This window comes from Sorex araneus, chromosome 1, assembly GCF_027595985.1.
Source record: "Sorex araneus isolate mSorAra2 chromosome 1, mSorAra2.pri, whole genome shotgun sequence".
Taxonomy (NCBI): domain Eukaryota; kingdom Metazoa; phylum Chordata; class Mammalia; order Eulipotyphla; family Soricidae; genus Sorex; species Sorex araneus.
Window position 1 is genome coordinate 291,287,223 of NC_073302.1, and position 25,819 is coordinate 291,313,041.

At 56.9% G+C, this 25,819-nt stretch overlaps 1 protein-coding gene across 1 annotated transcript in view; it reads left to right on the forward strand.

Moving 5' to 3' along the window:
• Positions 1 to 19,314: 19,314 nt before the first annotated feature.
• Positions 19,315 to 25,819, forward strand: part of UBAC2 (UBA domain containing 2) — a 95,638-nt gene continuing 89,133 nt past the window's right edge. Inside the window, exon 1 of the mRNA XM_055121819.1 lies at positions 19,315 to 19,465. Within this exon, the coding sequence (XP_054977794.1) occupies positions 19,435 to 19,465 (31 nt within the window). The 5' untranslated portion in view covers positions 19,315 to 19,434. The remainder of the gene's footprint in view (positions 19,466 to 25,819) is intronic.

Below are 25,819 nucleotides of genomic sequence, written 5' to 3' on the forward strand. Positions count from 1 at the left end.
ACACTTTGTTTTTTAAGTTTTTGGGTCTACTCTGGCTCGAGGCTCACTCTCGGCAGGCTTGACAGACTCCGTGGGTCGCCGAAGATAGAACCCAGGCCGGCCGCGTGCGAGGCGAGTGTCCTCCCCACTGTCCTGTGGCACCAGGCCCTACAAGAATGAGTCAGCCCTGTCCCGACTCCCTCATGACGGTGGGGTTTTCTGCAGGTCTAGATTCCAACACAGAGCCTGGGTGACTGTCCGGGCACTTGCTTGCTCGCTGCCAACTCGGGTTTGGTGCCCAGCATCATGCCCCATTCCCTGCCAGGGAGTCTCTGAACCCAGAGCCAGAAGTGACTCCTGAATACCACCGGAGTGACCCCCAAAAGCAAAAAGAAAATAAAGAAAGAGTAAAAAATAAAAATGTGTCCTTTGCACAAAACATGCTCTTGACATTTCCCCACTACTATTCAAACACCTTCAAACACTATTTTTCTCTCTCTGGATCACTGGCCACTGGCATCATTAGTGATCTCTAAATCAGAGGCAATAACGACTTTATCAGATGCATAAATCTGCAGCAAGTAGGGTTTTGTTTTGTTTTTTTTTTTGCCTTTTGGGTCACACCCGGCGATGCATAGGGGTTACTCCAGGCTCTTGCACTCAGAAATTACGGACCATATGGGATGCTGGAATTGAACCCAGGTCAGCCACATGCAAGGCAAACGCCCTCCCCGCTGGGCTCTCGCTCCAGCCCCAGCATGTGAGTGCTTGTTTCCTATGGTGAGATCAGTTTCTTTTTCTGCTAAGTACTTTTTTTGATTGGGAAATTATGGGCCCTTAAGTGTCGCTTCATATGAAGCAAATGAGTCACTAATTACCCAGCAAATGAAGTGTGCGTGCTGAGAAGCTGGCCTCCGGGGTCAGCGAGCCTGATCAGTTCCAGAAATTACGGCAAATCCCCGCATCCCCGCGAGATTTCACCCTCGCAGCTGGGACTCCGGGAGCAGGCAGGGGCCGTGCCTTGCACTCGGCTGACCTGGTCCCCGAGCCCTACAAGGAATGACCCCTGAGCGCAGAGCCAGGATAAGCCCCGAGCATCACCAGGTGTGGCCCAAAAACAAACGGAAAAGGAAGTAAAGCAAATGAGCTGCCACGACACAATGAAATGGACCCCTGGGTTGGTAAAAACTGATGGTTACTGGAGGGAAGGGGGCGTGGCGAGCGGGAGTGGTGACGTCACACAAAGCCTGCCCTGTGTGACACAGCGCGCCAATGGCATCCCCAGAAAAAGGCAGGGTTCAGGGGCAGCTCGTCGGGCCAGCACATGTAGAGCATGGTTTGATTGCGGGAGACCTGGGTTCAACCCCCGGCCCCGCTCGTCCCTGAAGCAATCACCAAAAGCAAGCCCTGAGCACAGAGCTGGGAGTCACCCCAGGCTGGCTTTACTCCCGCCAATAAAGGCAAGTCCTTGATACTGTGCAAACACAAACATCAGCAGGAGATAGGGCACAAGGTTAGTCCCCTGCTCCACTGGGCACCTGCCAACCCCATTCCACTTCTCACGGATCTTTCCAGAGAGACTCTGTGTGTGTGTGTGTGTGTGTGTGTGTGTGTGTGTGTGTGTGTGTGTCTCCTCAGGCAGTTTATTATACATGCTCTTCTGCCTGTTTACATTTATAGTAATATCTGGGAAAGTCTCTTATCAATACCAAGTGTTTAATTCTTTTCCACAATTGCATAGTACTTGACCCCATGGATTTTCAATTCCATCCTCGCTCCCTTCCTTCCTTCCTTCCTTCCTTCCTTCCTTCCTTCCTTCCTTCCTTCCTTCCTTCCTTCCTTCCTTCCTTCCTCCCTCCCTCCCTCCCTCCCTCCCTCCCTTTCATCCTTCCTTCCTTCTTCCCTTTTCCCTTCCTCTTTCCTTTGTTCTTTTACTTCTCTCTCTTTTTGCTTGGGCCACACTCTGCAATGTCCAGGGGCTCCTCCAGGCTCTGTGCTTGGGGGTCACTCCTAGAGGTGCTTGGGGTACCATGTGGTGCTGAGGGTCAAACCGAGGCCTCTTATGTGCAAAGCTAGCACCGACCCATTATGCTATGTCTTCAGTACACACCAGAACTATCTGCTGTGTCATTTGGGGGCCACACCTCACTGTGCTCAGGGCTTCCTCTTGGCTCTGCCTCAGGGATCACTCCTGGCAGGCTCAGGGGAACTACATGGGGTGCTGGGAACGAGACCCAGGCTGGTGACATGCAAGGCAAGTGCCCTTCTCCTCTGGGGCTGGTCCTTTCATTGTCGCAAAGTGTGTTTGTGTCTCAGGCTCTGACGGGAATCCCTGGTCGTGCACAGAGAGGGAGCTGAGTGGAACACGTGCTTTGCAAGCAGGAGGCCACGGTGGGTCCACATGGCCCTGCACAGTCCCTGCAGGCACTTCTGGGGGAGACCCCCAGGATCCCTGGCAGTGAGTTGGGAACAGCCCCCAGCAGCCCAGCTCTGGCCCCCAGCCCAACCTACAAAGAAGGTAAATTCCTGGATGTGAAATTTCCGTGTCAGGAAGAATATGCAGGACCTGAGAGATAGTGCAATGGGCAGGGAACTTGCTTCACTTGTGGCCTGCCCGGGTTCAATTCCCAGAGCCCCCCGTGGTGCCCTGAGCACCGCCAGGTGTGATTCCTGAGTGCAGAGCCGGGAGTCACCTCTTGCATTGCCAACCGTGGCCTCCCCCGCAAAAAAAAAAAAATATGAATTTTAAATGTTGTTGAAAATTGCTGTCCAGGGTATCTGGCTGGAGAGAGCCCGCGGGCAGGGTGCCTGCCTGCACCACCTGAGTTGGATCCCTGGCGCCACGTACGGTCCCCCGAGCACCACCGGGAGTGGTCCCTGGGCACAGAGCAGGACAGGCCTGAGGACGGCCCAGGTGATGCCGGGGGAGGTGTGGCGTGGCAGGGCTGGCCGGGCCCGAGGGACGGGACAGGGCAGGCGCTCGCCGGGCATGCAGCCCGCCTGGCTGCCACCGCAGCACCCCTGGGGGCTCCTGGGGGGAGGGTCACTCCGGCACCAGAAGCAGCTGTTAGGACCCTCGGCGATGGTTTCTCCCCGGACCCCCAAATGACACCCGCAGAGCAGGTGTTTGTGAGGCAGCAGGCAGGGGGCGAGTAGGGAGGGAGGCAGAGTGGGAGGGGGGTGAGTCAGGCTCCGAGACGGGGGCAACAGGAACAGACCCCTTTGGCTTGTGCACGCCTGGGGCCAACCGCTGCCAGCTCTCTCTCTCGCTCTCTCTCGCTCTCTCGCTCTTGCTCTCTCTCTTTCTCTCTTCTCTCTCTGGGCCTGTCTTCTCTCTGGCTCTCTCTTCTCTCTCCTCTCCCTGTCTCTCTCTCGTTTTCTCTCTTCTCTCTGTCTCTCTCTTCTCTTTCTCTCTCCTCCTCTCTCTTCTCTGTCTCTTCTCTTTCTCTCTCCTCTCCTCTCTCTTCTCTGTCCATCTTCTCTCTCTTCTCTCTCCTTCTCCCTCTTTTCTCTCTCCTGTCTCTCTTCTCTGTTGTTCTCTCTGTCTCTCTCTCCTTTCTCTTTCCACTCTCTGTATCTCTCTCCTCTCTCTGTCTCTCTCTGTCTCTCTGTCTCTCTCTGTCTCTCTCTGTCTCTCTCTGTCTCTCTCTCTCTGTCTCTCTCTCTCTGTCTCTCTCTCTCTCTCTCTCTCTCTCTCTCTCTCTCTCCCCCGGCCACAGCACCTCCCACTGGGGTGAAAGGCCGCGCCAGCCCGAGACCCAGCGTGTCTGAGCCTGCCCTTCCTGGCCGGGCATCTGCAGGTACAGACATAGCGGACCAGGGGCGAGTGCCTGGGGAAGCATCACCGTCTGGGCCCAGGACTGATGGCCACAGAACCAACACTGGACTCTGCAGGTGGCCATGGAGAAGTGGGGTCCACTCAGCAGCGGGGCTGGTACCCCGAGTGATGACTGCTCGGCCCACTGACCCACGGGCCGAGGGAGCAGGGAGGGGCTGCACTTTTCCCCTTTTTTCTTCCCGGTCACACCCAGCTGTGCTCAAGGCTGACCCCTGTCTCTGCACCTGCCATCACGCGTGGCAGTGCTCAGGGATCAAACTCAGGCCAACTCCTCGCAGGACAATGCCCTCTCTGCTGTGTTACTGCCCCGGGCCCAGGCGCTGGTGTTCAAGGTCCGTGAAAAGTCACAATGAATAAACAAATAAAGGGGCTGGAGTGATAGCACAGTGGGTAGGACGTTTGCCTTGCATGTGGCCAACCCAGGTTCGATTCCCAGCATCCCATATGGTCCCCTGAGCACCGCCAGGAGTAACCCCTGTGACCCAAAAAGCAAAAACAAATAAAGAAAGAAAGAAAATTAAATCCACTCTTAAAAATAAACGAATAAAAAACAAATAAGCAAATAAAAATAAACAAATAAAAATGTAGGCAGGCAGAGGGTTGGTTGGAGGGAGGGTAGTCCTGGGTGCAGCCAGAGACAAACGGGGTGAAAACTGGCTCCGTGCTCAGGGGTGAGCTCACTAGCCGGAAGTGGCCGCACCTCGGATGCACGGCCTTGCGTAAGGGACCCTGAAGAACAGGCTGGACGGCTTGTCAAGGGAGGGACTCGTGCAGGAGCTGGAGCCGGTGCAGCCTGGGTGGGGGGGCGTGGGGGGGACTGGAAGGGCTCTGTGGGATGAAGCCCTTGATGCCTTGGCCACTTCTCTGATCCTGCAACCTCGGCACCCACTTCTGGAAAACTCCAGGCTGTTCAGAGAACAAATGTCCAGTGAGTGGGAGAAGGAGGCAGAGCTGTCCGCCTGGGTGGGGGGGCACCCAGGGCTGCTGGGGAGAGGGCACCACCCTGAACGGCTCAGCCCACCACGGAGAAATCCATCAGGATATATAAAAGTCCTGAGCACATGTTTATGAGCCAAAATATGATACCAAGGGGACTTGCCCGGCACGCAGCCCGCCTGGGTCCACAGCTGGGAACCCCCTGCGATGCCAGGCGTGCCCTGCCCCGCCTCCACCCCAGACAGACTGTGTCTAAACAGAGGACCCACAATAGACACACTTCATGTAGCGAGACATCACTTCTAAAGTTCTGAACGTTGCGGCGGGGGGTGGTCTTGGGGGTAGGGGGATGCCCGAGGATGGGGCGTCCCTCCTGGATCTGCAGGTCACGGGTGGGCTTTGGAGGCACAGAGGTAGATGGTGAGCGATGAGAAACAGGTGGAGGAGGGGGTGCCCTGTGGCAGAGAAGGCGGGGGCATGCAGGAAGCAGGACCCGACCTGCCCGGCTGTCTGCAGACTCCCTGGATGCCCACCCGAGGGGCTGCTGTGAATAGTGCCCAGAGCACCAGGGCCGGGTGCCCAAGGGTGTCTTGGTGCCACCAGCTAGAGAGACCCCAAGGCGTTCTGCTCTGGGTGTGCGCCAGAAAGAGGCTCTTGCTGTTTTTTTCTTTTTTCTTTTTGGGTTTTGGGGTCACACCCAGTGATGCTCAGAGTTACTCCTGGCTCTGTGCTCAGGAATTCCTCCCCGTAGTGCTCAGAGGACTATTTGGGATGCTGGGCGTCAAACCTGGCTCAGCCACAAGCAAGGCAGGTGCCCTCCCAGCCCTGTCCCTCCGGTCCTGCCCTGCCTTTCTTGCCGGGAAATGGTCAGGGCTCATCTCACTGCCGTGGGCCGTGCCCAGCTTGGGCCTTCACTTCTCAGCTGTTTCTGCTGTTATTTCACAAATTCTGTGTCTCCTGCCAAACCCGCGTGGCTCGCCGGGCTTCCTGCCGGGGCACCCTGAGAGTGTGTCGGTCCTAAGGGGTGGGTCCCCTCGATGCCAGCTGGGAACCCTCATGCCTCTTCTCTGGGTTCCTTAGCGAGACGAGAAAGAAGGGGAGGGCTGGGAGACAGTACAGCAGACCCGGGTTTGAGTCCCGGCCTCCCATGGTCCCCAGCACGGCCCGCCTGGCTTTGGGGTGGGGGGTGGTTCCCAGCGTAGCTACAGGTTCCAGAATTTCCAAAAATTTTAACAGGGTGATACAGCTGGAGCTAAATTTTTAACTGGGTGGCGGCTTTGGGGAGAGTGTGTGGCTCCTGGGCTTCCCAAAGTACAAGGAGATGCCGGGAGGTTGCCCATCCCGGGCTCTGAGAGCCTGGAGATTTCAGTCACAAACCCCACATACCCGAGTTTTCCAATGGGTTAATTTCTGGGTGAGGCTTGTCCTAGCAGTGGGGTCCTGCCGGGAGCATGGTGGCCATTGTGAAGTGTGGAGGTTTTCGGCTGCCGGGGCTCTGTTTGGGTGGGCACTGGGCTCACTTGTCTCCCTCTGTGGGGCGTATGACCCAGACTTGTGGGTGTCCAGAAGAAGTTCTAGGGGGTGGTTTTTTTTTTTTCTTTTTGGGTCACACTCTTCAATGCACAGGGGTTACTCCTGACTCTGCACTCAGGAATTACTCCTGGTGGTGCTAGGGGGACTGTATGGGATGCTGGGAATTGAACCCGGGTCGGCCGCATGCAAGGCAAATGCCCTCCCCGCTGTGCTATCGCTCCAACCCCCTGGGTATTTTTTTTTCCAATGTAGGAATACTGCTATTTATTCAGGCATTGATTGAGCTGATTGAGCTGGGCATGAACTCCACTTTTCTTTTTTAACAAATTTTTAAATTGGATATCCATGAGATAGACCATTACAAAGCTGTTCATAATTGGGTTTCAGTCATACAATGATCCAGCACCTATCCTTCCACCAGTGTACATCTCCCACCACCAAGGTCCCCCGTTTCCCCACCACCATCCCTCAAGCCCCCATCCCCTACCCCCAGCCTCCCTCTATGGGAGGCACTGGCCTTCTTTCTCTTTCCTCTTCCTGTTGTGCATTATGGTTTGCAGTAAGGTGCTATACGGGTCATGGTGTTTGCTCAGGGAACTCAGTATTTTTATTGGGACGGTAAGGCTCAAGTAGGTTTTCAACTGGGTGGCTTCTTTGGGTTGTGGAGGTGAATGCCGGGGCTTCCAGAAGTACAGAGAGATGGGGGGAAGTAGCCCATCGGGTCTGGTATTTTTCGACGCAGAGGCATGTGAGCTCCAAGTTGGAAGAGAATCTGGAAGTTGGAAGGAGAGAGAAAGAATGAGGTTGTATGGGGAAACGTATCCAAAGGGAGGCCGTGGGGAAGGCAGGTGCGGTCAGCGGCTCCAGTGACCTGCACTTACAGAGGGAAACGCACGTCTGCCCATGACAGCATTCTGGGCTGGGCGTGCTCTGCCCAGCTGTTTCCACCAGCTGCTGATCTGGCTCGGGAGTCCCGAGCTTCAGTGAAGCCAAGAACTCCCGCTGCCCACAACACACAATTCTTCCTTCTCTGCCATTTCTGGCTTTCGCTGGTTTCAGACTGTCTTTGTTCTCAGCTTTGGTTTCAGTTTTGGGGCACCACCCAGTGATGCTCAAGGCTTCCTCCTGGCTCTATGCACAGGAACCACTCCTGACGGGGCTCGGGGCACCCTATGTGACGCCGAGGCTCGAACCTGGGTCAGCCACATGCAAGACATGCACCTTAGCTGCTACTCTGTCCCCACCTCCGGCCCTGGTTTTATGGTATTTAGTGAGGACAGTCAGATCACAGCCTTGGCTCTGGCAGTTTTATCTCAGTGCTTCATATGAGCAGATTCTGTTTGTGTGTTTGTTTCCTTTTTTGGTCACACCTGGCATTGCACAGGGGTTACTCCTGGCTCATGCACTCAGGAATTACTCCTGGCAGTGCTCAGGGGACCATATGGGATGCTGGGATGCTGGGAATCGAACCCGGGTCAGCTGTGTGCAAGGCAAATGCTCTACCCGCTGTGCTATCCCTCCAGCCCCCGTCTGAACAGACTCTGACTCAGGTTCCCGACTCCAACCAGGTCAGGTCAAGCCGCGCATTTGAGGCAGTGCCGAGTCACTCTCTCGTCGCTCCCTCCCGCCAGCTCGGAGGTGGGTGCAGAAAGGCAGGTGGCCTCCTCTGGTCCCTTTCCTTATTCCCCGCATAGCTCAGAGCTCTCCAGAGGTTCTGCCTCTGCGCCAGAAGGACGAGCAGCGCCGACTCTGATGCAGTGTCCAGAGACCGGCCCTGCTCCAGGCGGGACCGTGTCACTGCAGTGAGCAGGGTTTCAGGCAGAGACGGAGCGGCTGTGGGCCTGGAGGGGCTCAGGGCGACACTGGCCAGGCAGGGTGGGCACGACCCGCCACGGCAGCCGGCTTCGGCCAGGGACGCTCTCCTGGGTGAATTCAGGTTAATTGCTGCTAAAATTATACTGAAGTTCTTGCATTCTTTTTACTCTTTATCATCATCAAGGGGTGGGGGAAGCTTGGAAATCCTGCAACTTATTGTTTAACGAAGGAAAATGCAGCAGGAAGCCTTGGGCACGTGTCAGACCCGGACGGCCTGATCCCGGTGCGGGCCAGGAACTGGCTGGGGGAGGAGGCGGATTCCGTGCCCACTCCCCCAGGTCAGGATGGGGGGGCGGGATCCCCAGCCCGGGGCCATCCCTGGGTGCCAGCTCTCAGGGGCCAGAGAGGGAGTGGCAGGGCCTAAGGCACTTATTTCTCTTGGGCGTGTTTGCTTTTTTCCCATCGGCCACACCCGGGTGCTCAGAGCTTATGCCCAGCTGCACGCAGGATCTCTCCTGGCGCGCTTGGAGGACTGTAGGGGAAGCCAGGGATTGCACCCGGGTCTGCCCCATGCGGGGTGAGCACCCTGCCCTCTGTACTGTCACCCCGGTTGGCATTTGGCCTCCGTCCCCCAGCCTGGTTCGAGTCCGAGCACCACGCGGTCCCCAGAGAACCACCAGGGGTCACTCCTGAGCACAGAGCCAGGGCAAGCCCCTGAGTACTGCGGGGTGTGGCCCAACCAAGCCCACCCCACACTGCAAAACACCACCACGCATGCACACACATGCGTGCGTATACACATGCACACGTACACATACATGCACGCATACACATACGTGTACATACATGCACACATGCTCACACGCATGAACACGCATGCACACACTCGCACTCATGCTTGCACACATGTACACACATGCGCGTGCACACACACACACACACACCATTTCCAGAACCATGGGCAATCATTTCTGTGGCTTGTGTGCCAGTCAGCCTTTGGTGCCCAGCTCCAGTGGGCTCAGCAGATGGCATGAGTGCCCCCTCTGCCCCGCAGACAATGGCTGTGCCCTTCTCTGCGGCCAACACACCGGTGATGGGCCCTGCCCGAGCCTCCTCCGGCCACAGGCCCTATTTCGGCCTCTGCACACAGGAAGCTGCAGAGAGGACACTCGGGTGCTGCTCACACGTGGTCCTGCCCTGCCCCCAGGCTCGCTCATGCTTGGTTCTGCTACTCCCACACTCGGTCACGGTGCTCACTTGGGAGGGGGGAGGTGAGAGGGGGTGACCCACAGTTGACTGTGGTGCCCTGGGGGTCACACATGCTTTTGTGGCCCAGCTGTGCTGCAGGGGCTGGATGGAGGGTCTGTGGCACTTAGGGGATGGGGCGGGGGGAGAAGGTGCAGAACTTCATCACCAGAGTCATGAGAGCTAACAGTGGATCCCTGTGGTACCCAAGGCAGGGGGGAGGGAGGGAAGAGGGAGGGGAAGGAGGGGAGGGGAGAGAAAAGGGAGGGGAAGAAGGGAAGAGAGGAGGGAGAGAGGAAGAAGAGAGGGAAGGAGGAAGGTGAGGGAGGGAGGAGGGGGAGAGAGAGAGAGGTAGAGAGAAGCGAGGAAAGAAGAAGAGAGGGAGGGAGGAAGGAGAGGGAAGAAGGAAGGAGTAGGGGTGAGGGAGAGAGGGGAGGGCAGAGGGCGACCCCTCGCCCCAATACCCAGAACACTCTTCCATCTTTTTGTTGTTGGGGTCAGGGGGCGCTGCAGCCAGCAGTGCTCAGGACAGACTCCTGGCTCAGTGCTCAGCGATCACTGCTGCCAGACTGGGCTGAAGCCGGGTGGGGCTCGCCGACAGCCCGGCCTTCCTGTGCGCTGCTCACTCAGCAGTTGGTGAGTTTGTCCGAGTGTCCTTCCAAAGGCGGGACAGCGCTCCTCGGGGAGGCCCAGACGCAAACGGCTGGGAGTTTGCTGACTCCCTCCTGGCCCAGAGGGTCCCCCCAGACTCCTAGGGCAGTTGAAACACACCAAGGGCCTGGAGGCTTCGGGGGAAGGGGAGACCCCTGCAGACCCCTCCAGGCAGGGGACGAGGAACCCTCTGCAGCCCGGGCCCTGGGTCCCTAGAGAGCCTCCTCCACTCGCAGGGCCGACAGGGCTTCTCGGTGCCACAGCCTCTGGGTGCTGCAACCACACACGGGCGCGCCACCATTCGGGTGTTCTGGGAAGCCACAAACTTCCAGGAAGAAGAGGGGGGGTGGAATTCCCTCCTGACCCTGCCTGTGAGCAAAGACGCAGTGGCACCTGGAGCCCAGCAGGGGGCGCACCTGCCCGTGCCCGCTGCGGAATGCAAAGGCTGCAGTTTCCAGGGCATCCATCTCTGCCCCCGCCCCCCCCCCTCCCCCCGGGCCTGGAGCTTAGGCGGGAAATGAGGGTGAATAAGACAAATGTGGGCTTTAACTCACGGTGCTCTAGCCGGGCGGGCTTACAAACTGTGACAGACAGTAGCCCAAGCCGGGGACCGGGGGCCGGGTTGATGAGAGTGCAGAGCACCTTCTCAAGCTCTCTGCAGATCTCAAGCCTTGCTAAGAGCATCACGTGGGGTGGAAACGCTTGGCCGTGGACATGGAGTGGGGGGAGCTGGGCAGTCAAGCGTCTGCCTTACAGGGGTGAGGCCACAGGACCGGGGACAATGCTCCCTGTCATGTCCTGTACCACCAAGCATAGAACCCCTGCCACCCAACACAGTGAAGGCGGGAGGGCAGGGGTCCACTTGTTCCAAGGAGAAAATGTTCATCTGTTAAGAACGCTGTCACCGGGGGGCTGGAGCAATAGCACAGCAGGGAGGGCGTTTGCCTTGCACGCGGCCGACCCGGGTTCAAGTCCCAGCATCCCATATGGTCCCCTGAGCACCGCCAGGAGTGATTCCTGAGTGCAAAGCCAGGAAAAAAAAAAAAAAAGCTGTCACCAGGACTAGAGAGGTGGGGACAGGTAGGAGTCTTCCTTGCACGTGGCCACCCAGGGCCAGTCCCCGGCATCCCGCATGGGCCCTTGAGCTCCACCAGGAGTGGTTCCTGAATGCGGAAGCAGGAGTAACCCCTGAGCATCACCGGGTATCCACCCCACCAAACAACACTCTTGCCTTTATTTGACAGTTGATTTAGACACTGTGATTTCCGATATCGACAATGGCCTGGTTTCATGCTTCACACATCCCCGCACCTCACCCTCCACCGACTGACCACTTCCCTTCCCGGACCCCAGTGACGCCCCTTTCTCCCCCCCTGCCCCCTGCAGTGACGTGCTTTCCACCGAAAACCAGTTCTCGGTTTCTGCTGCCTCGTGGCTATCAGCTGCTTCCTTTCTGGGTTCCTCACGTGTAAGGGGCAGCGTGCTGCGTGGCCCCCGGCTGACCTCACTGAGCACGATGCTCCCCCGAGCCATCCACTGAGCAAACCGCATGATTTCATTCTTGTTTTCATAGCCGAGTAGTATTCTGGTGTGTGTACGTACCCCAGGTTCTTTACCCGGTCACCTGCTCCTGGACACTCCTGTTGTTTCTGGATTCCGGCTGGTGTGAAGAGCACTGCAGGGAACACAGGAGTGCAGAGACTTTCCTGCAGTGAGTGGTGGGGCCCTTTGGGCCGAGGCCCGGAAGTGGAATTGCTGAGTCAAATGGAAGCTCAATTTCTCATTTTTTTTGAGGGATGTCCACACTGTTTCCCAAAGCGTTTGGGCCAGTTGACATTCCCCGGGTGACGGGAATACATCCCCTGAGCCCGGCGGCGGAGTCTCCCGGAGTTAATAAGGACAAACACAGTTGCCAGCGCCTCTCACAGACGCTCAGACTGTGAGTCCGGGACTCTGCAGTGGTTCACCTCACCCTAAAGATCGAACCCGGGGCCCAGAGAGTCTCGTACAGACACACAGACACTCGCACATGCCTGCTGCCGCCTTGCCCGGGACTGGGCGTCCTGAGGCCGATGTCCATATTGTTCCCCTGCTAACTGCATTCCTGCCACCTCATGGCCCCACTGGTGTTCAACTGAGTTGGTCTTGACCAGTTCCCCTCCGCATGGGACTATAGTGCAGAGAGTTTGCATATTTGCTTCTCACCTCCTAGAACTGATTTTTGCCTTCTCTGATCAAAATAAGCCAACGCTGACCCAGGGGGAAAGTCATCAATCAAGAAGTCTGGAGCTGCATTCTGCCCACACCCCACAGCCTTCCTGTGGGGAAGTGGCTTAACACGTCCAAGGCATGTTGGGTAGACCTCTCTCCTGTTCCATGATTGGGGGTTAGCCATATCAGTTCCAACACCCGTCCCTTCACTCATAGTGAAATTTTCCAACAGTGGTATCTCTGCTGTGAATTTGTTTGAAATGATTTTTTTTGGGGGGGTCACACTTGGCAGTGCTTAGGGGTTACTCCTGGCAGTGCTCAGGGGACCATATGGGATGCTGGGAATCAAACCTGGGTCAACCACATCCAAGGCAAACACCCTACCTGCTGCACTATTGCTCCAGATCCTTGAAATGACTTTTTAAAATATGACCATTTATACTAAAATCCAGCAGGTTTCCTTCTTTACTGTTTCGGGGGCCACACAATGTGTGCTTGGGTGACCAGCCGTGCTGCAGAGAGAGGCCAGGCCTCCCGTGTGCAAAGCACCAGCCCTTGAAGCATGGCCCCGCCCCATCACGCCCATTCAGTGACTACCGCTGGCACCTTCCGAGTGAGGACTGAGATGTCACTTAGTATTCCCTCTGTCCCCTGGTCAGCAGTAAATGTGGGGGAGGTTGGGCTTGGAGGTGACCCTGGGTGGAGCGTGGGGTCTTCCTGGCTCTGTGCTCTGGGTTCCACGGGGCGCAGGGGCTGGCCCCAGAGTTGGCCCGGGTAAAAGCAAGGGTCCTACACCCTCTATGATAGAGCCAGCCCCTCACTGGGGGCAGTAAGTGTTTCGGGGGGCGCTCATGCCCAGCTCACATCCTCGGGCACTGAAATGCCTCACTCTGTCTTGGGGGATGCCCCCAGAGGTGTTCCTGGCTCCCTTCCCAGGGTTGCACCTGGGGGTGTCGGGGTAAGAACCCACGGCTCCCACATTCCTAGCACTGAGCCCCCTCTCCAGCGACACCATGCCTCTCCCGGGGAACATCCCTCGTGTCATCCGGGCTCAGGGGTAGGAGAACGCTCTGGAAAACTGGAGAGGATTAAAACAGAGTTAAAATGATCCAACAGGTGCACAAGACACAGAAATCTTGAGAAGAGAAGGTGTGTGTAAGGCTTAGTTCAAAGATGAAGGAGTCGGGACGGCAGGAAGGGGGAGGGTGCTGTAGGTGTCTGGGTGCCGGGGGCGTCACCCAGCGTGGCCCCATGAGGATGACCCTCGAGACCAGGGCACTGACCGGCAGAGACAGGAGCAGAGGTGTGCTGCTTTGCTAATGGATGTCCAGCCACATGGACAGGTGGCCACTGAGTTCTTCAGGGCAGCGTCCGGACCCCAAGGGGCCAGAGCTCACACACAGGTCCTGCTGCGTCCCGTCTGTCCACTTGGCAACGCCTCCTGCTGGCTCCTGAGCACACACTGCTGGCAAGTCCCTTTGCAAAACCCACACAGACGTTCTTTGCTACATTTCTGGGTCATGGGTGGGGCGCTCACTGATAAATAATTCTCTTCTTAAAAACTTTTAAATTTTTTTTATAAAGTTGTCGACAATAATTGTTTATGTTCAACATTTCAGCAATGATCCCATCACCATTACACCTCCCACCCACCCCCGTTATTTTGAATTTTCCCACTACCTCTTCTGCCTGCTCCATAGGTTGATGCTAAATAATTTATTTTGTATTGCTTGTTAATGAACAGTCTGAGATGCTGTGTGTCTGTGAAAGCGGCTGCGCACTCCTGGAATTCTAAATCCTAAAAAAAATATTTGGGGTCCCAAGGCATCTCTGTGGCATGCTGCTCTCTTCTGAGATTCACTTGTGAGTCTCTGAATCACGGCCGTTGATGCACTTACATGGCGCCCAGAGGCAGTTCTTGGGCGTGACTGCAAGGAACCAAAAGAGCAGGCAGGGAGATGGGGAGAGGTTACCCCTCCCCAACTTCGTGAAGCCTGGAGTTTTCAGTCACTGGTCCTGCAAACCTGGGTTTTCAGCAGATTCACTCTGATGCATGGGGCCCTTGGGACGAGCCTGTGAAGTTCGACCGTGAGCGTGGTAGCGATTGGGTTCTGGAGGTTTGCGGCCGCTGGGGTTCATCTGGGACAGGCGGAGGGACACATCTGCCTCCTAGAGTTGCCCCCGTGAAATCAGATTGGCATGGGGTAGGGAGACAAGTCTGCAGCATGCTGCTCTCTTCCAAGATTCATTTGCGAGTCTCTGAATCATGGCTGTTAATGCACTTAAATGGCCTGATTTATTTATGGGTCTCTGAAGCGAGGCCAACGAAGGAGCTTATATAGCTGAGCTGGAGACGGTTTGTGGGGGTGACTCCCACGTACTTAACTTTTGACCGATTAAGTTCTTGGGAAACTTGGTCCCATGTTGTTGGGGTATCGAGGATCTGAAGGTTGCTAGGACATAGAACTTAAAAGATATTGCTGTTGCTAAGATCAAAAGTGGTCTTGGGGGGCTGGAGCAATAGCACAGCGGGGAGGGCGTTTGCCTTGCATGCGGCCGACCCGGGTTCAATTCCCAGCATCCCATATGGTCCCCTGAGCACCGCCAGGAGTTAATTCCTGAGTGCATGAGCCAGGAGTAACCCCTGTGCATCGCTAGGTGTGAACCAAAAAGCCAAAATAAAATAAGATGCAATAAAAAGTTCTTGGAAGAATTGTGTTGTCTTGGTGGCTAATTGCTCTGATCATTTAGCAGTGTTTGGAAGTAAAGTTGTAAATCAAAGTCATAGACATGTAACCTACAAGAAAGCAGTGCCTGTATCAATTGCCTTATTTGTAGAAGAAAGAAGGGAGGAAAAGGCAGCACCATTCCAGCAGAGACCAGGTAACTGCCAGATCAGAGTTGTCCCCTCGGTTCCAGGTGATGGCCAGCCCCAGTCTCTGCACACGTATCACTGCGAGAGTTAGGAGTTGCTTCTGCTTGTTTCCTTCTGCCTGTGGGCTTTCCGAGGCTGCCCGAGGCTCTCCTCACATGCGTTTTCTCTTTCAAAGTTTTGGGAAATTCCTGGCTTCAAGGAGAGGAAGGAAGGAGACAGGGGGTCCTCTAGGAAGGAACCTGCATTGTTTAATCAGGCGTAGCTCAGTGACACAGAATAACTGCTTGGGGAAAAAGCATGCATGACCTTCAATTCCTGAGAGCGAAAGATTCCCTGCAGGGGCACCTGGGAGAGTGCCAGGTTGGGTGAGTGACAGAAGGAACTTCTGGGAAGGCAGGGGAGGGAGGGCACGAAGGGGTGGTGGGGACTCTGGCCCAGAGCCTTTCTGTGGCGTCTGCAGGGACCGATGGATGGAGAGCAACTTTGAGCACAGGTGAGGCTGGAGAAGTTGAACCCCCTGGGCAGGCTCCAAGCCCTAAGGAGGTGTCTAGTCGGGGTCTGAGTTAGGTGAAGGAGGTGGCGGGGGCATTCCCCGGAGAGGGCAGTGTCTTGAGGCTCCACCAATTGCAGAAGGCGTGACTAATATTGGGGGGGGGTGCCTTAGTCAGAGCTGAGTGCCCGGGAGTGGCTACTATGCAGGGTGCCCATAGGGTATATGGGGGCTTTGCCCGTGGATCACAGAGGTACCACAGGACTGTGCTTGGAGAGTGAGTAGACAGGAGCCCATGAGATATACCCAGGTGGGCCACTGGTTCTTAGGGTGGGGTAATGAATTTGTCGGGGTTCTGCAGAGAAACAGAACTGGCAAGATGCATAAACCAGGTATCTGTGCATTTCTCTCTCTCCCCATACACTGATCAAACTTTTATCCACCTGCCTCCATCCATCCACCTATTATGTATCCATCCATCTATCTATTATCTACCTATTCATCCATCCACTGCCGTTCCATCATCCACCACCATCCATCCACCACCTAGTCATCCATGCATCTATCCATCCATCTATTTACTCACCCATCACCTTCCATCATTCATTATCTATTTACTTATATCCATAATTTTATCCATCATCCACCTATTAACTATCCATCCACTATCCATTCTTCCACTGCCATCCATCCCTCATCTTTCCGTCACCCATTCATCTATCCATCCACCCAGCCTCTTACTATATACTTATCCATCATCTCTCCACCCATCCATCTACCCATCCATCCACCCACCCACCCATCCATCCATCCATCCATCCATCCATCCACCTACCCATCCATCCATCTACCCACCCATCCATCTACCCACCCATCCATCTACCCACCCATCTATCCATCATCCATTCATGCATTTACCCACCCACCCATCATCCATTCATTCATCCACCCATCCATCCATCCATCTGTCCGTCACCATCTAACCATCACATATGCACCCATCAACTATTCACCCATGCATCCCTGTTTATCCTCTGTCATTTATCCATCTATTACTTATCTGTCAATCTTGCCTAGAGAGAGATTGGCAGAGACAGGGAGCTTGGCATTAAGGAACGGGCTTGTGATGGTGAGGAAAGCTAGGGTACACTCAGGTGGCTTGCCAGCAGGCTGGAGCCTCCAGGGAGAGTGGGGGGGCTGCTGTTTGGTTGGATTCTGTGGGCGAGTTTCCTGCTCCTTCTCGAGGTTACTCTTCCCCTAGGGCAGCCTCTGGTTGGCTGATGGTCTTAGTCCTCTGGGGCTGTGGTAACAAAGGTACCGGCGCCTGGGTTAGCTACCAGAAGGGCATTTCTCCTGCCTCTGGAGCCGGGCAGTGCAAGCTCAGGTGCCAGCCCACATGGTTCTGGGTGAGGGCCTCCCTCTGGTTTGCAGAAGGCAAAAAAAAAAAAAAAAATCTTGTGGCTGGAGTGATAGCACAGCAGGTAGGGCGTTTGCCTTGCACGTGGCCAACCGGGCTTGATTCCCAGCATCACATATGGTCCCCTGAGCACCGCCAGGAGTAATTCCTGAGTGCGTGATCCAGGAGTAACCCCTGAGCATCGCCGGGTGTGAGCCCTCCCCCAAAAAAAAAGAATCTTCTCACTGTCTCCTTGCCAGGCAAAGAGAGAGATTGTGTCTCATGGCTTTTCTTGCGGGGGTGCTCACCCACACTTCCCAAAGCCCATATCCCCCGAGGGATTTAGGTTTCACCCCTCGAACCCAGCTACCTTCACGGCAATATCCGGATATCTGGTAATCCTGGGTATCCAGCCAGGTGGCCGTCCTCACCCTCCCAGCTGCTGCTGGGCGAGTGTCAGATGAGTGAGTCGGCAGCCATATTGGCCATGTGCAAGGCAAGAGCTCTACCCACTGCGCTATCCCTCTGGCCCCTGGGAACTCATGTTCAATGCTGCTTTAGTAGGTGGGGGGCATCAGGCAAGATGCCAGGTGAGGATGCTGTTCCCAACTCTTGCTTCTCGAGAGACACAGATTCAGTCCATTAAACCCATACTGAGTGTGGGCCAGATGGGGGCTCAGACTGTGGGTCAGGGCCGGGAGAGATGGCCCGGAGGGCAGGGCACGTGCTCGGTGTCCAAGCAGAGGAGGGAGTGAAGACCGAGCACAAAGCCCGGCGTTGATCCTGCAGCTGCCCCGTCTGCTCCCCCAAACCCCCAAAGACACGGATCAATGGAAACACTTTGGAGCAAGGCTTGCATGCAAGTGGAGCTAGCACGCACCTAGTGGCAAAGAAGGCTTGCAGGAGCGAGTAAAGCAAGAGTTTATACTTTAGTTTTAACCTTGAAGCTCTCATCTTCTATTTTTAACAATTCTCAAACTGTTTGGTCTTGGAATCCCTTTAACATTCTGAAAAACTAACTGAGAACTGTAAGGGCTTTTGTTCCTGTGGATTTATAGCGCTCTGATTTATTTATAAATGAAAATGGAGACAAAATATTTATGAAATTCATTTGAAAATAATATACCCATCACATGTTAACATAATTGTGAAAAATGACTGCACATTCCCGAGCAAGAATGTGGAAGAACAGATGACGAACATGGGGCTTAATGAAAGACAGCTGGAAAACGTGGCCTCAAGGAGTTTAGGGTCTAGAGCGATATGTTAATAGTCATTTCAGCTAACAGAGAGTTACCCTTGTTTGGATACGATACAACTTAACAAGCAGCTGGTTCTTAAACCAGTGGCAGCAAAGACCTGAAACCCTATCAATGACCTTTTTGTCAGGCTACACGGAAACTTAGCAGTTTATTTTGGAGTTTGAGCTGGTCTTTCACCCAGGAGTGATTTTGTAACATAAGGCACTGGTGACCCAGAATATAATCCTTATCTTAATCGCGAGAGTGGCTCGGTGGAAACTTCCCATTGCCCGCTCCAAGCGAGAAGGACAAACAACCTCTCAGGATCAAGGGTTTGGCCTTTTGAACTCCTTAACCGGGCGGTGGGGAGCGGGCGTCCCCGCATTTGTCCTGAGAACCGCCGCTTCTGCCAACAGAAAACACGCTTAAGGGACCCCCCTCGTTGCAAAACAGCAGCGGGACGAATCTGAAGCCAGAAGCGCGATGCATCTTCAGGTTGAGAACACAGCCCAGATAAACTAGCCCAGGAGGGCAGAGCACCGCCACCCTGCACCCTGCAGAACGACCACTTTTGACCACGGGTCTCTCTCTCTTTGTCCGGCGCACGGGAAACGCTCCTGTCCTTTACCTTTGGCCTCGTGGTCAATTTCCCCATGCTATGCATTCTGGATCAACTATTTTTTTTAACAATTGCATAAAATAAAATTCATTTTTTTCCGTTTCACATTTACTGGAGGGGGGATTAAAACAAAACACCACCCAAATTACCTGGGATGTTAGCAAAAAAAAAAAAAAACAACCAAAAAAAGCAAATTTTGTTTTGCAAAGGGAAACAACTCTTTCGGCCTAGGTCCGCAAGGTCCCCGGGACCGCTCGCGGCTGCCCCGGACGCCGGAACTCGGGACGCAGCGGCCCAACGGTCCGCCCGGGACTGCGCATGCGCGCGCGGGGAGAGGTCAGAGGTCGCGGGGCGCCCGGAGGGACAAACGCCGAGGCCCCACTCTCTCCCCATCCGCCCCGCAGCGCCGCGCGCACCTGCCCTGGCCGGAAGCGAGGGGGCGGAGCTCCGTGGGCGGCGCCTGCGCGCTATGCCGCGTGCCCGGCCCGGAGCCGCCGGGGCCGCGCCCCGCCCCGCCGCGAGTGCGCCTGCGCAGCCGCCTGCTCGCCCGGCCGCCGCTTCCCCTCCCCCTGGCCCCCCGCGGGGGCTCCGGCTCTGGCGGGACCATGTTCACCAGCACCGGCTCCAGCGGGCTCTGTGAGTACGGACCGCCGCGCTGCGGGGACCCTGGGCTGGCGCTGGGGGGACGGGGAGCCCCTGCCTGCGTCCCCTGCCCGGGCCGGTCCAGCTGGGGCAGCGGGTCCACCCCCACCGCAGCCTGGGGGAGCGATTGGAGTGGTCCAGCCCCGGTGTCCAACCTCCTCGGCCCCCCACCTCCGAACCTCGGGTGCACCAGAGGCGGACGCGTGTGGGCTGGGCAGCGGGAGTGGACGGACGAGGTGTCCCGGTCACCTCCCGGGCCGGCCCTCGCTCGCGGTGGCACCTGTGCCCCTGGCCAGCGCCCCCCGGCCCCGTTCGCTGAGTCTCCGGAGGGACCCGCGAAGGGGAACCCCGAGTTGCACGGGAGCGGACTCCGCGCCCCGTCTCGCCCCGTTGCTGCCCCCTGCGAATTTGCGTGGGGACACGCCGGAACCGGTGAAAGTTCTGGTTCAAAGTGCTGGCAAGTGGGTTCCCCGCCTCTCCGCAGCTGGGTGCGCGCCGCCGGGAGGTTTGTCCTCTCCCTGCTGCCTGCGTGGTCAGCAGGGGCTGCGTGGTCAGCACCGGTGGCCTCCGGACAGCCCCTAGTCCCTCCCTCTTGGTGTCTGGGCCTTTGGAGGCAGGGGGAGGGCCCCAGAATCGCAGCCGCTATGCAGTCTCAGTGTCACCTGCTCTCTTATCACCGTCCAGGTGAAGCTCACCTGGTGACCAGGTGGATTTGCCCAACGTCTCAGGGCAGTGCCAGTGGTGCCCGGAACCCTTCCCCCAAAACCGGTGTTCTGAGTTAGAGACGCAGCAGACTCTGCTTGCCCTGGGGCCTGGGAGTGGGTTTGATACTCAGGATTTCTCTGCTGTGCTCATTCGATCGACACATGGTATCGTTCATTTGATACATGGCAGCGTTTGCTTGATACATAGTATCATTCCTTTGATATGAAGTATCATTGATTTGATAGATTGTATCATTCATTTGCTACATTGTGTCCTTAGTTTGATACATGGTATCATTCGAAGCCTTGCTCTGGGCAGCCAGTTGGTCCCTGTCCGGGAAGCCCCCTTGAGCTATGATATGAAACACTGTGACATTGGAGCCAAGAAGGGGGGAAAGGGTTTTTCTGGGGTCCCACCATGATCCCTCCCAAGGATGTGGGCACCTTTTCCTGTTCTTCCAGCATCTTGAACTGGCCTTTCCAGCTGACCCAGATGCTTGTCAAACACTGGGAAGCCGAGAGAGATCTGTAACGGGTTGCTGACTGGCTCCTCTATTCCTTCTCCAGGGTGGATTCAGCTTTGGTGCAGGGCAGGGGCTGTTAGAAGCTGGGGGCGGGGGTTTGGGAACTGAATTCTAAGAGGCAATGCTGCGCCCGGCCCCCAGATGCATGTGGACCCACGGCTCCTCCCGGCCGCTTGCCCTGTTCCTGCTCAGCGCGTCTGCACAAGGTCCTGCCTGGTGCTCCTGCTTCCAGAGCTTTCTATGCAGACCCCCCCACTCCCAGCCCGCCCTCCACCGAAGGATGTCTTTGGCTCCCGCTCAGGGCTTATCTTCTGGCCGCTCACCTCTGTCTAGCATGAGAGGTTTAACTCAGGCGTGTAAGTCTGTAAAGTAGGTGCATAAATCTGACATGTGCTGGTAGTCATGAGGTTTGGTTTTTCATTTAGGGGCCACACTGGGAGGTGCTCAGGGCTCACTCCTGGCCCAGTGCCTTACCTACTGCGCTGTCTCTGGCCTAAATTGGATGCTTTTATTTATTTGGGGGGGCACTTGGGCACACCCTGTGATGCTTTGGGGTTACTCCTGGCTCTGTGCTCGGAGGCAGTGTTGCTGGGGGGGGGGGGGACCATATGGGATGCTGGGAATTGAACCCAGGTTGGCTGCACGTGGGATGCAGGACAAGTACTCTCCCGTCCCTAGTTGTTTTTAAAAATATATATTTTAATACCCTCACGGTGATTCTCTAATTAAAAATAAATAAATTATAAAAAAAATTAAAAAAATAAAAAATAAAAAAAAAAATATATATATATATATTTTAAAAGTGCTGTAGCACCTTTGGGGCGTGTAAGGCTCTCGGTGAGCAGATGTGAGGTCAGTCAGCACAGGGACCCCACGGGACGAGGTCGCCTGGGGCATGCACGAGGGAGTCCTGTCTGCTTCCGAGCACGCTCTTGTGCTTTATGCTGATGACAGGGGCGTGGGGGCGTGGCTCACAGTCCACTCCCGCCAGGGTGGAGGAGGGTGGAGGAGGACGCATGGCGTGGGTGGACCGGCCGCTGAGCGTGGGGCTTCACTGGTGGTCAGGGTTTCAAGGTGAATAGTGGCAGACTGGGGGGTCTGCGGACCAGGGCAGGGAAGGACGCCCCTTCCGGGAAGGGGGACGTTGTATTCAGACCCCAGCTGGCCTCAGGCCAGCGGGACCCAGGCAGGCCGTGCGGAGAGGGAGCGTCAGCGCAAGCCCGAGCAGGCCCGCGGGCCGGGCTGAGAGCCGGGGTGTCTGAGGTCACCCTTTGAAGCCCTGTTGCTGTCTGCCCGATGGTGGTGGCACTGCCGTGGCGGCCTGACAGGGCCTGGGAACCCTGTGCCCACGTCACCTGGGAAAGCTGGGAGTCTGGGCTCCGGTGACTTCCTCCCGGCTCGGTGGCACCCCCTGCCAGCCCCCAGGAGGACGGGCCTGAGGCCACTCTGCCTCTGCGGAGGTCTAAGGGGCCGGAGCCCTGGCGCAGCGGGGAGGGCCTTTGCCGTCCACGGGGCTGTCCTGGGTTCGATCCCCAGCACCCCGAAGGGTCCCCCGAGCCCTTCTAGGAGCGATCCCTTAGCATAGAGTCAGGAGTGAGCCTGGAACACGGCTGGGTGTGGGCACAGGTGCCAAAAATGCCCCATGGCGCACATGGGGTGAGGGCCCGGGTGAGGGCCAGAGGCGGGGCAGGGCCTGGGCAGGGCCGCTGCAGGTGATGAACCGGAGGCTTGTGCGCACTTCTTGCTGGACTGGGTACGCCCAGATCAACTGAATCCCTAAGGGAAGGAGCCTGGAGAAGCCCTGGGTTCGAGTCCCAGTTGCGTCTCCCAAGTGTCAGTTATTTGGGCAGAAATAGCAATGGACTGAAGCCCCTCAGGCAGGTATGAGGTTTGGAGGGGCCCCTGGGCTCCAGGGGGGCTGCAGGAGGACTCTGAGGAGCCGTGGCCAGGGGCGTCATACAGGCGGGTCAGAGAAGAAGGTTCCAGAGAGGTGGGCAGGTGGGTGGGCAGGTAAAACCGAGGCTGTGGGGAGGGAGGGAAGCATGTTTGAGAGCCATATGGCGTCACCCTCAGGCAGGAAATGTAGGGGAGGAAGAGAAGAAAGTGGAGGTGGAGGAGGAAGAAGAGAAGGAGGAGGAGGAGGAAGAGAAAGGGGAGGATGAGGAGGAGCACCTCAGCCATGTGTGGTGTCAGGGGCACCGTGCCCATGACCTTAGGCAGCAGCTGTGTCATGGGTCGGATGGGGACCGAGTCTCACACCAGGTTCAGATTCAGGCCGTGTCGCAGGAGGGTGGGTCAGTGAGATGGGAACTCGGACAGAGCTGGCCACAAGGGGCTCCCATGGGGGAACCCACCTTGGTCCCCCAGTGCTTCCTCTACCTCCGCTTCCTCCCCTACCCTCCACTCTGCCCGCCCAGACCCCAGCGCCTGGCCTGGCTTCCTTGGGGGAATGTGGCATCTGATGGTATCTCTGGTGGGTGCTGCCACCCCGGGCCTTTCCCGCTCAGCCCCTCCTCCGCCCAGGTCTCCTCTTCCGACCCCCAGGACTGTCCCCAGCTCCCGACCATTCTACGCCTCCATGCCTAGGACATGCTCCCCCGATGTGATTCTTTCCATTGCGTGGACACAGAAGGACAGCCCCAGGGTGGGCTTGGCAGGACGAGGAGAGCTCGGGGGGCTCATGTCAGTGGCCCCCATGGGTCGCTTACGTAAGGCGGGGAGGAGAGAGATGGTCACTTTCCCCCATTCTGTGTCTGCCACCCCGAGACCCAGCTGGGAAGACAAGGACTGATCAAGTCTGCGATGAGCCACTGCTCCGCACGGGCCGGAGCCCTTCCAGCCCCGCCAGGTGCCATCAAGCCGCCCGCTTGGTCTTCTTGGCACAGGAGTTGATCCCCACCACCCCGTCCCTCGGGGAGCCTTGGGCTCAGGCTGCGACAAGGATTTGCTCTTTGTAGGAAAGGAAAGTCGGTCCTAGCCTTGCCCGGGGTTACTGGGTGCTTACATTGTCTCGCAAACAATTTCAGGAGGAACAGATGAGCAGTGAAGTAAAACAGATTTTATTTGGAGGTTTTGAAGGGACGAAAGGAGGAATGGGAGAGAGAGAGAGAGAGAGAGAGAAAGAGAGAGAGAGAGAGAGAGAGCGAGAGAGAGAGCGCAGAGAGCGTAACACACTCAAGAGAGAATTCGGGCTTCTCCGAGGGTGGAGAGAGCCCCTACATGCACCCCAGCATTAGATATGGAAGCGTGAAGGTTACATCTCAAGAGGGGAGATGCAGGTGACACATGTGCTCGGGCTGCTCATGTGCTTGGCCACGTGGACGCAAGCAGCACATGGGCTCGGGCGGCATCTGCGCGCCCTCCCTTTGCTCATGTGGCCTTTATAGGGTTTCCCAAGCTGCCCCGAGTGGTGCTTTGTGACGGACGGGGAAAGAGTCCATTGCTAAGAGTTGTTTCCGAGGGCAGGAGTTGGACAGTCTTCTTTTGAACTCCTTTTCTTGACTTTCGTTCCTGCTGGATCTTCTCTCAGAGGTGGGTCCCGCCGTCTCTGGTCTGGGCTAGCTGAGGGTAACTCAGATTAAGGGAAGGAATTGAGAGTACTCCAGCAATTTCCTTCAGGCCCCCTCTGCGGGGAGGGGTGCAGTCCCCTCAGGGGCTGCTGGGGAAGGTCTTACCGGCTCTGGCTTTTTGCACCCACAAGGTGGGAGAGACTTAGGACTGGTGGCTTTATCACTTTCTAGAAATTTCATTGCCACGAGGTTGGGGGTGCCCTTCCCTAATCTGTCTGCCTGCGTCAGGGTGGCCATGACTTGTGCCCCCTCCTCCAGGCCAGGATGAGGCCCCTCCTCCCCCCAGCGCCTGTTCTGAACACATCCAGTGCTGCCCAGTCTAGGGACCACCCACCCCTTCTGAGAAGGTGAGCCTGGCGCAGGCTCAGGGCATGGGGTCCCCGTGTCAGAGTGGAGAAGGCAGCTGCTCCGCGCCCCCTGAGGGTTTGAAGGTTTGGTCGGGGTCAGACCCCTGGAGGGTCGGCCTAGCTGGTCGGGTTCAGCTGGGTTCAAACACTGTGGTTGTACAGGGGCCACGGCCCGTGGTGCTGAGCCCTGGGCACGGTCAAGCATTTTATCTGGATTCTTCTTCTCCTTCTCCTCTCCTTCTTCTCCTTCCTCTCCTCCTCTCCGCCTCCTCCTCCTCTCTGCCTCCTTCTCCTCTCCTTCTTCTCCTTCCTCTCCTCCTCCTTCTCCTCCTCTCCACCTCCTCCTCCTCTCTGCCTCCTTCTCCTCTCCTTCTTCTCCTTCCTCTCCTCCTCCCTCTCCTCCTCTCCACCTCCTCCTCCTCTCTGCCTCCTTCTCCTCTCCTTCTTCTCCTTCCTCTCCTCCTCCCTCTCCTCCTCTCCGCCTCCTCCTCCTCTCTGCCTCCTTCTCCTCTCCTTCTTCTTCTCCTCCTCCCTCTCCTTCTCTCCGTCTCCTCCTCTCCTTCTTCTCCTTCTCTTCCTTCTTCTCCTTCTCCTTTTCCTTCTCTTCTTTTCTTCTTCCACACTTGGCTTTCCTCAGCGCTTACTCCTGGCTCTGCACTCAGGGATCACCCCGGGTGGGCGTAGGGGACCCTATGGGATGTCGAGAGGCGACGCCCTCCCCACCCAACCCTGACTCCGCCCGGCCGCTCACCTAGACTCCTCTGGCCCCATGATGAGAAACTCCAGCACGTCCCGGACCTGCAGCCTGGCTTCCTTGCGCTGGCCAAGGTCCTGGGCTCGGCTTGGTGGGGTCTCGGTTCTCCCCAGAGAACAGGGTGAGTTCCGGAAGGAGCAGGAGGGTGGGGTGGGGGCACGGACAGTCAGCAGAGGCCCAGGAGGACTTGGCTCTTGCATGCTCAGCACTGGGGCCCCCCCTGGCCATCTCGCTCCCACCATGGCCGGCTGCGCCCTGTGGACGGGGGAGGCAGAGAGACCATCTCCTGCACCCTTGCAGCCCCCCCCCCCCCGCCTGCCCCAGCCTCACGCTGCCTTAGGTCTTGCCTCTGGTGTTGGGCAGACAACGCCCCCCCCCCCCCCGCCTGTATGCCTTCACTGCGGGGCTCAGTGGGGTTCCAGACCTGGGGCTTGGGCCTGCCCCTCCGTC